Consider the following 10744-nt stretch of genomic DNA (forward strand, 5'->3'; position numbering starts at 1 on the left):
TAGTAGCTGCTCACATACCCTCTAGGGTACAGGTACCCCCGGTTGTGAATCACTGGTTTAGACTAGTAAGTGGAATGTTGCAAGTTCAAATTCCAGGTTTTGTACCACTGAGTAAGGTACATTGCCACAACTACTTCAATTCCCACCCATAGAAATGTAAATTACTTTAGGTTGTCATCTGTCAAATCAGTCAAATGAATCAGTAATGAAGAATGTAACTTAGCACAGCAAGAATATGCACAGTTATAAATATTTACACTGTATAACAACAGATTTACACATTGCTAAAGTAGTAAAAACAGAGCTCTAGAGAATAAAACTCACTAGCTAATCACTGGTCCCATGCCTGTCACATGGTGGTGGTCCTTGTTTCCAACCAATGGAAAATAGCCATATAGTAGTAATAATAATAATAATAATAATAATAATAATAATTGCTTACACCTATATAGCATATTTTGGACACTCCACTCAAAGTGCTTTACAGGTAATGGGGACTCCTCTACACCACCACCAATGTGCAGCATCCACCTAGATGATGTGACAGCAGCCATAGTGCAGCAGAACGCTCACCACACATCAGCTATCAGTGGGGAGGAGAGCAGAGTAATGTAGCCAGTTCATAGAATGGGATTATTAGGAGGCCATGATTGGTAAGGGCCAATGGGAAATTTGGCCAGGATGCAGGGGTTACACCCCTACTCTTTTCAAGAAACGCCCTGGGATTTTTAATGACCACAGAGAGTCAGGACCTCAGTTTTACATCTCATCCGAAGGACAGCGCCTGTTTACAGTGTACTGTCCCCTTCGCTATACTGGGGCATTAGGACCCACACAGACCACAGGGTGGGCACCCTCTGCTGGCCCCACTAACACCTCTTCCAGCAGCAAACTTAGTTTTTCCCAGGAGGTCTCCATCCATGTACTGACCAGGCTCACACCTGCTTAGCTTCAGTGGGTTGCCGGTTGTGAGTTGCAGGGTGATATGGCTGCTGGCCATATGAAACTAGGGGTTAAAATTTTGTCAGGGTCAGGTAGATTGAGGTCTTGAATCCATTTGATTACTTCTTCTCAAACCATTACAATGTTTGTCTAATAATTACAACATTCTGGTCTGTCACAATCAGGATTTCAAAGTTGGTTTGCAAAGCTACAGCCATACATAAATACTGAGGTACAGTATGCCTTAAGAATCACATATAAGGCCAGGATGCATATCAGCATTCACAGGAAAATTAAACAACACATCATGGTCCCCTTTTTTGGTATCTTACCATCTCCCAGATATAAGGAAAAAGTCTGTCTCCAAAGTATTCAGTGGCCTCTATAGGCAGCTGAGCTGGCAAATTATCAATGGAGCACATAAGAATGCCAGTGCCCTCCACACTGTCAAAAAAAAAAAGAAAATTGACATTACTCATTTATAGAAAATGTAGCAGTTTTACTGCAATTGCATCTGCAATATAAAGCCAAATGGTATTTCATTTGTATTTCAGTTATATATGCAAACTTAAAAAATGACAACGTCAAACAAATTTAAAGGGTTGTAATTAAAAAAACTATTTCTCAGGACAATTTATGCCATTCTCAATCATTGCAATCCATTGGAAAACATAACCTATCTAAAATTAATAACAGAATGCATAAGTTTTTGGAAAAACAACCATTCAAAACTGTGAACTAAACTGGAAACAATCAGATCAACATTTTGGCACAGCAGCTATTTTGAAGACTGTATACATTTAAGTTATGCAACTTTAAATGTACTGTAGCTTTCAGTCTCAGCTAAATTAATTTCTCTTAAAAGCTTAAATCCAACTGAACTTTGACCTAACATCCTATAGTATATGTAGCTGCGTCAGCTGAAGAAGGCTCCACAGCAGAAACATTGTGTTTCCTTTCTTCTCTTTTCAGCATGGAATTAACCTATTACTTGTTCCTACATCATACAGTATATATTTCATGATATAGGATGTGTAGTATGACTTCTTCCTGTCTTCCTCCCAACACCTATTTAGATTTAAATAGGTAAAGAAGAGATTTGGGAATTTTGCCTGTGGAAAGAATTAGGTGAATACAAGACAATTTTTTTTTTACCTGCCATGATCTATATGCTGGTCGGCATCATACATACAGAATGGATTATCAATTGTTGTGCACTCTGTCATAAATTCTATGGAGCCCCCAGTGTCCGCAGAAATGTCACAGATTGCAAGAAATCTGTAAAAGGAATGCGGGTAATTTAAATTAAACTTTTGAACCAGAACCCATTACACATTTAAGAATGTTATACAGTGATAATTGGTGATACAGTATGTAGAGCCAGAACGTTGGTGGGAGATATCCAGTCTATGCCACAACAATATGGGCAACATCTTATCTGTCACAAATAAGTTTCGCTGTAAACAATAACCATAATTTAGGCAATTTCTAAAGATGGTTGTATATTTTATGGGTCTACAGATTGAGATGATTTCAGCCCCATTCCCACATCATGAACTGTCATCGGCCACTGACCGATGTGGCAATTCTGGCCAGCCTTCAGTGGAGAAAGCAGATGGCTTTACGGGTCTGAGAAGTCTCTGCGCGTCTCTTCGATTAAGAAGGCGAGGTGTGTGTGGGTCCCAGTAGATCCCATTAATCAAGCAAGTTGTATAAGGGGCAATCTGAAAAACAAAAAGGCATTTCACATTTCCATACAACAAAATACCATAAAATCAATAATAGATCAATGCAGTAAATCTCTACAATTGCATTAACACTCTTGAATAGCAACTGATATGACACAGCCTGGCTTGCACTTCTTATCTACCCTGAGAGCACTAAAAAACAGAAAACAGCCATATCCAATCCAAGGTCATCAATAGAATTGAAAAACAGATAATATCCATACGTGTATAACACCAGGTCATTTATCAGAACACAGAGAAAGCAGCCCTTTTCTTTCTTCTGTTTCTTTTTAAATAGGTAAGACATGAGAGGCTAACAGTTAAAACCAATTAGATTTCTTTACATTCTATGTATCTACTGCACAAGCTAAGAACCAGCAGGAGGAAATGTCAAAAAGGTGCAAAGAAAGCTGTTAAGTACCTTCTTGAGCTGTAATATAAGCAATTTTTCAAATTACAGTATGACTTTTGTCAAACAAGCAGCCAAAAGCTAGGAAAATGCATCTTTATAATTATATATATATATTTTAATTATGAACTACATGACAAAATGTTACTTACATTCACATTAAAATGAGAAGTATAGAGTTCAGGGTGTTGTTCATATTCCACTGGGTCATATTCTCCATCACTTTTCCTCACAAGATGATGGTGGCGACTCAGTACAGTTCCATAAACTTTATTTAAGTCTACAATTTGAAAATATACATTTCATTTCAGTTTTGAACATTCAGCTAAAAATCAGCTAATACAGCAAAGCTTCACCAACAAACCTACCTCCAGATCTGGAAACATCTTGCAATTCATGGGGCTCCACAAATTCACAAGGAAGCTCATTGAATACTTCCTGGGCACCCTGCAGAAAAGACAGATTGAGGAATATCAATGTTACCTGTACATGTAAAAATCAGAATGGCATTTGCTTGATCTACAGACTGAATCAATTTAAGTTAGTTTAATTCAGAGATTTTCCTGAAAAACAACTTTAATCCCTGTGACAAGATAAACACACTTAAACTGGTTATGAAATCTGATGATCATACTGTAGATCTATACCATCTCACTCAGTCAAATTTTCAGAACTATGGGGTGCATGTGTACCTAACCAGTGCTTTTATGTACAAGTGACCTTCATAATCACATACTGAGTGCAGTGAGTAACTTTCACAGCTACAGTCATTATTCTATTAAAGAAGGGAAGGTCACGAATGAGAGGAGGCCATTCAGTGTATCTTTGTCGTTGGTATATGAAGTACAGCCATTTAGAGCATAAACATTTCGTTTTTAGTCTATTTTAAATGTATAGGAGTTTTCAAATTATTATCTGCTTCAAAACAGTATAAATATATTTAGAAACAAGTAAAGGTGTATTGTTTTATTTTAACTACTGTAAATGCAAAACTATGGCAGCTTTAATATAAATAGTATTCCAAACCAAAACTATATAGTTAAGAATGTTCTCAAACCTTGATTATACCTGCCTGAAAAAAGTAAATTTAGCAACACACCAGAAAGAGAATTCTACTTGTCCAAGGTTTACTACTACTCCTCTAATTTGATTTTGAAATGGAGTTCTTGCTAAGCTTATGTTTATTTGTACTTTCTTCAGAATGACTCATTTTGCAATTCAATTTTCACCATGCTTATATTTAATGATAACCTCTAAACAAAAAGGCTACCGATACATTTCACATTAAAGTAATAGGGTGTCATACAGTACATAAAACTGTGTATTTTCTACTAAGCAATATAGAAAATAATGGTATTTATTTGTAGATTTTAACAATAAACAAAAGAACGTAAAAAAGAACTTCGTGGTTACAAATCTATATAGACCATCTTTGTAAATCTGACCTTTATACCACTTATTACACATCTTAGCCTCTGCCTGACAATTTAAACTTGTACCTCAAGAAAATAAAAACATTACTTAAATATAAATAAGAAATGAGCTTTGTATTTTTATGTATTTTTAGGCCGTGAAAAAACAACTTCCACATTGATAAAGTTCTCGTCAGTATTCAGTTCTATTTTCATAATTGTTATTAGCTCTTCTTTTTAAAAAAATTTCAAATGTCTACTACAATTACCTAAAACCAAAAATTCAGCCCAATACTAACTGCAGGAGAGCTTAATGTATCTAGGTCAGTTAAGGATGCTAAACAATTATACACCATCTCTTATCAGTCACAAAAATGTAATACTACACCAATGTTTATCTGCCTAAAAAACAATAACTTCAAACTAATAAGGTACAAAAACATGAAATAAAGCAAAAGAAATTAAGTTTGGAAAAATGTCAGAAAGTGGAGGCTATCTATCCTACTATCGGCCTAACTCTGTCATTTCGGTTTTAGAAGATAATTGATAAGAAAATCTCAAGACATATTTTTTTTAAAAGCCAGGGTGTCAGCCACAAGAACAGGTTCTGGAACAATATGACTGTGTAACTTTACAGTCTCCAGATTGACCGACTTAAATATTTGTTTTTCTCTAACCATGCTAGGAATTTTTTCATCCTACTGATTTGTGGCCTCCTATGGTCCACTATGCATTTGTTATTTTTTAATGATGCTATTTTGAAGTTGTATGGTCCAGAATATGATCTACTGTATACACCTGAAAAGCTAATGAAGGCAACACATTATATTCTGCAGAAAAATCTGAGAAACATCCAAAAATATAATTCAGGGAAGTATTACAAAACCAACCCAAGTAAAAAAAAACTTGGAATCCCTATGAAAATTCTCAGATAATACAATCACACTGGAGACATAGGTTATAGAAGACCCCTCATTTAATAACTTTTTAAAAAATCTATATTTAACTGAACAAACTACTGTTTTCCATGCTCATTATTTACCTATAGTACATGAAGTATGTTAAGAGATTTAAAAAAAGGTTTAATTAATACTTTACACATGACATATTATAATAAGATCTCTATAACCACAATCAATTAAAATCAAAAAGAATATAATTTGCAAAATACACTAAAGTGAGTAAGAAGCTGACCTTAATTTACAATCTGAAGGACACTTTTGATTGCTATCCTTCATCCATTTATTTAGAACATCTGAAACCAATGTCTATAAAAGGGAAATTCAGAGTGACAAATAGCCAAAATTTCAATGTGAAGGCACAAATGGCTTAAAAGCTGTATTACCTTCCCTGATTCTTCATATAAAAGATGAAATGTTAAAGAACTAAAGAATACATCTTGTAGTCTGTGTCTGTAACATTTTGCATGTAACAAAAGTCACCACTGGATTACCTGACAGTTGTGTCTTGAAGATAAATACCATATCAAGGCACAGTTCACTAGACTGGTCAGTGTTTTACTTTCAAATTAAAATTTATAATAATAATAATAACAACAACAACAACAACAACCACCTGTATTATCCCTAGAAAATGACACACCAAAGATGCATCTTTGACTGCATTCCAAATCTTACATTTAAATAATATATACAGTAGAAGAATTAGAGTTACTGTATTTCTGTACTGCTTGTGGTTTATTGTTAAACTATAAAAAGGTTCACAAAAATGTTTTTACCAAATACAAAATTACAAATAAAAGTGTTGTAATAATTTGCTGTTTTCTAATTCCTGGTTAACATTGAGCCTAGTGCAAGGGTTTTGCAGTATGTTGATTCTGTTAGTGTACAGTGAATATCAAAAGTCTACACACCCTTATTGAAATTTCAGCTTTTGTTGATGTAAAGGCTGAAATATAGACATATCACGACAGACCTTTTTTCACCTTTAATAAGATCTTGTAACATACAATATTAAAGTGAAAAACAAATGGATAATTTTTGGCAAAATAATTAAAAAAAAACTTTAACTCAAAACAAATTCTAACGCACATCTTCATCTGAACCTACCTTGGAGACATTCCCTGATCCGGTAAAAACAAAGGTTAGTGGTCCCAGGGACTTGGGCATAAGACCCAGAGAAATCTCATATCCAGCATCCCTCACTGCCTGTACAGCCTGGCTGCTATTCCTGTAATTATGAGCCATGCCAATATGCTAGAAGTCAAAGGAACAAAAGAAATATTAAACATATCCTGTGAAAAATTATCATTATTTTGTTTCTCCAAAATACAAGATTCACATTTATACCATAAAAGGAGTGTGATGTCCCAAAGCAAGGAAGCGCAACCCCAGTCCATGTAAAATATTAATCATTCCTGAAAAAAAGCAAGGAACACAACTGTCAATGATCCAAAGCTCTGCAGCTGCCAAATTCTACTCATCCTGTACAGAATCAAAATGGATACACTAGTTATTTCTGGAACCTCAATTTGACTGAAAAAATCTGAACCAGGTGAAAATCCTACAAGAAGTTCGCTCTCATAAATCCTTAGAGTCGGTTTTTGGGGAAAAAAAAACAATATTATACAGTATTGCTACACAAAGGCATTGTTACAATATACAGTATGTGTGTTATCATAAGGAATTAAAAGACACAAGGGGAAAGGAAATGAAGCTTTTTTGTTCTTGGCTTAGAATTTCAATTCATGCATATTTGCATTAACACACATGATAAAACAGAACTTAAAAAAGTGAAAGCTTTAAAATTATTTTTTAATAAAACTCCATTTGGCTTTCCAGACAGTCTTACAGTGTTGCTAAATTAGGACTTGGAAAGGGGAGGAAGGATCAAGTAGCTGCTGCAAGGGCAGTTCCTCAAGGAATAACAACACCCAAGAAATACAGTGCATGAGGATGTTTATTCAGAATTTTTAATGTAGTGAAATCTGAATTAACCTTCTTGGCTGGAGGCCAATCCCCTGGACATAGGACGAGGAAGCTAGGACCCTCATGGAGAGTGAGGTGTTAAACACAGAAGAAGGAATGTGTGAGGCAAAATGGGGGAAAAAAAGAGGGATTTGCATAAAACATATACCCATTCTTTGATTTCTTTCCTCGAAAACAGCAAAAATATCAGTGTAGCAGAAAAATAGCTATAAAATACACAATTCATTTATAGTGAAAATTCAGAAACCAGCTGTTTGGAAATCATGATATTAATGTATAGCTCTGAACTTTGGGAAATTACATCTGGAATGATTATGACAAAGAAAAGCCTGGTTGTTGTCATTCTTCCCAGATTTCAGTTAGGAACTTCCAAAATGCTAAAGGGGTGCAAAATTAAGCTCTTTACTTTTAGAATTTCTTAGACCAGTCTAGTAATTATTTCCATCATTAACCGTCATTTCACCAAATTAAAATTAAGGTAGATTATTAGCAATACCTAAGGAGGAAAACATACCTGCCACTCCAGCCCACTGCCCAAAGGCCACAATTCGAAGTCCATTCTGATCAACCATTTTCTCATAATCAATAAGACAAATTTCCTACAAAGTAACAGCAATAACAAGAAATTCACACACATAAATATCACATTTGAATTCTGCATTTTTGTCATAGAGTAATGAAGAAATTCAACAGCACCAAAAGTATCATGTTTATTGTTGGAGATAGGACAATTCTAAAACAGGCAAATATTTTTTTTTTTAAATGGTGGCAGTATGTAATATTATTCCACAATATGCCACGATGTTAATATGATTCAATCCCTGGTCAACATTTGAATGAAACATTACACCTAATAAAAATAATAAAACAATGTTCGTGAAGCTCAAAAGCTTAAAAGCTAATTTTCTGCATTTGCAAACTTAACCAAAATGATTATTATACTTCTTTATGAAATTGTGAAATCCAATATTGAAGCACTGAAGTTGACTGCATTACTTCACTGCGATGGTGAGAAATGGTAGTTAAACACAACATAGGAGAAACGTTACATTCTATATTTAAAAACAGAAAAATACCATACTGGATACCCCAGACAAAGGCACGGGAATTTAAATTCGTATTAAACCATCCACCCTAAATAGTGACTTACATGTGATGAATAACTGAAAATGAAACCAAAACAAAACCATACCTTTTTCAGAATGTCATCCAAAAGCCCCATGTTAGGCTCCTGTGCTTTGATTGTGTGGGAAAAGAAGGCATAGGTCTTTCTGGGAATGAGCTTTTCCTCAGGTGGCCTCTTTACTCCAATTATCAGTGAGGCTTCTGAAATATCTTCTTGAATAACTGCACCAGCTTTAAAATAATACTGAAACACATTATGAAAAACATAAAGAGTTTATTCTACACAATGACCTATACAATCAGTCACGTTTAATCTAACTAACCTCATCCCTTTTTTTACAATTCCGAGTAAAAAAAAGTCTTCCATTTTAGTCAAAAGACAATGTAAATGTGTTGGAATCCATAATAAATGACTTAATGGGCATTTCTAAAAAGAAATTCTGTTGTGGAGAAAACAGACCAGATGAACAATTACCTTCTCATGAATAGCTCTTCTATTTGACGGCTGCACCAGGACCTTGTACCCTGCGTTTGTGATCTCCTTGACGTGTTTAGGAGCCAGCGGTGCCCGTCTTTCCCACACATTGATGTCTTCTCTCCTGATGGCCAGCACACTTTTATGGTGATGGTACCTTGCATGACCACACAGGCAAAGTCCTGTTCCTCTACTTCTGTGTCTTGCAAGTCGAAGCATGGCTAGCCTCGTGTCTGGCAAGGAACATTATAAAATCAAATAATCCTACCAACAGACTATAGGTGACTGAAACATGTACAGTACAGTGTTCACAGTAGGTCAACTTCAATAAAATCACCTATGTTCACTCTCTTATAAACAACAAAGGAGAACACTGCAAAGCAGGCAACTGAAAAAGAAACTGGATATTTTTTGGCAGAATGGGAAAAATTCTCTACATAAGTAACCCCTCTGTTATCTATAAAATTGTTTGATGTATTGCAAAATTGTAAATGAAATCTCTATACTAAACATACAGGTTTAACATGGCAAATACAGGTTTAACTAAATATTTTCAATTATTGTCAAATATGCAATTGTAAGAAAAGGTAATTCAATGCTAATTGTTATCCTGAATTTAGATTAAGATAGTTAAAGTATGTTTTCTTACTAAAAAAAGTTATAAAAATGCATTCGTGAGAATATTTGCAAATAACATTAACCTAATCAAATATTTTATAACTTTCCGATACTTAACTTTTTGAAAAAGCCAAATGTAACTCTTCCCCAAGTCTGCTGACAATAGCCCTCCATATACATATTTCAGATAACAAAACTTCAGCAAGACAAAATTGGAATCAAAATTAAATTACAGATCCCATTAGATAACACTACAGTTCAGTAAAACAAAAAACCGGGTAAGAGCAGCGACAGTTAATATCATGATTTGTTAGAGTACTTTTTACCTTTACAAATAAGAACCTAAGGACTGCAACTCACTAATAAATTAACACAGACGAATCCCTGATAGGATATTAACGTTGCTGATGTATCTATCGCGTCTTTATGAAATTAGGAACCATAAAGTACAATTTAAATGTTAATAGAATAAACACATGACAATTCCTCCACGAGCTAGGAAAACATTAAGTACTGCGCGTATTAATTCCTCCATGATTAACGCAAAGTTGGGCAATTGCAATCTACCCAACTTCACCAAGGCGTTTTACTTAAGGATGAACTCGATTTTTAACACATGCTGCAGAACAAGCTGCAACGTCAACCACCTTTATAACCAGAAATAGATTTCTAAAATTGTGCTTAAAGAAAATAATACAGAGAACATTCGACTCTACTTTTCACCTACCTTTTTATAATGACTAGCGTCCAAATTTACTGCTTTAGATAAAACCGGCAGTGTTGATACTTTAAACCAAAAAAGAAAGGTTAAGTTGCAAGAACAGACAAAAAGTATTAAGGATTAGAAGTAACGTGACACCTCACTCACACGCCAATAGAATTTCAGAGTGATGGAACGGCCTTCGATATTAACCAATAGAGCTTCAGGTCAGAGCGAGCACCCTTGACGCAGGTTTATGACTGCCAAGGAAGCAATACCCAAGATTTTCTTCTGTTTCCAGATTTTTCAGAAGGTCACGCTAGGTAAATTTTAGGCTGATTTATAACTTCTCACTCATTGAATTTGTTCTTGTTCCACAGTCCTTTGC

At 34.8% G+C, this 10744-nt stretch overlaps 1 protein-coding gene across 3 annotated transcripts in view; it reads right to left on the reverse strand.

Annotated features, from left to right (window-relative positions):
* Nucleotides 1-10527, reverse strand: part of aass (aminoadipate-semialdehyde synthase) — a 28254-nt gene extending 17727 nt beyond the window's left edge. The window contains exons 1-11 of one of the 3 annotated variants that reach the window (XM_015352525.2): nucleotides 10384-10527; nucleotides 9039-9271; nucleotides 8631-8807; nucleotides 7953-8037; nucleotides 6800-6867; nucleotides 6560-6706; nucleotides 3447-3525; nucleotides 3231-3358; nucleotides 2518-2666; nucleotides 2098-2220; nucleotides 1275-1386 (exon numbers count right to left, since the gene is read on the reverse strand). In XM_015352525.2, coding sequence (XP_015208011.1) covers nucleotides 1275-1386; nucleotides 2098-2220; nucleotides 2518-2666; nucleotides 3231-3358; nucleotides 3447-3525; nucleotides 6560-6706; nucleotides 6800-6867; nucleotides 7953-8037; nucleotides 8631-8807; nucleotides 9039-9257 — 1287 coding nt within the window. In that variant the 5' untranslated portion in view covers nucleotides 9258-9271; nucleotides 10384-10527. Of the gene's footprint in view, nucleotides 1-1274; nucleotides 1387-2097; nucleotides 2221-2517; nucleotides 2667-3230; nucleotides 3359-3446; nucleotides 3526-6559; nucleotides 6707-6799; nucleotides 6868-7952; nucleotides 8038-8630; nucleotides 8808-9038; nucleotides 9272-9774; nucleotides 9902-9982; nucleotides 10152-10383 lie in introns of those variants that run through there. The other 2 variants (XM_015352526.2, XM_015352527.2) reach the window with 2 other exon arrangements.
* Nucleotides 10528-10744: the final 217 nt, after the last annotated feature.

This window comes from Lepisosteus oculatus, chromosome 7 (assembly GCF_040954835.1).
Source record: "Lepisosteus oculatus isolate fLepOcu1 chromosome 7, fLepOcu1.hap2, whole genome shotgun sequence".
Classification (NCBI taxonomy): domain Eukaryota; kingdom Metazoa; phylum Chordata; class Actinopteri; order Semionotiformes; family Lepisosteidae; genus Lepisosteus; species Lepisosteus oculatus.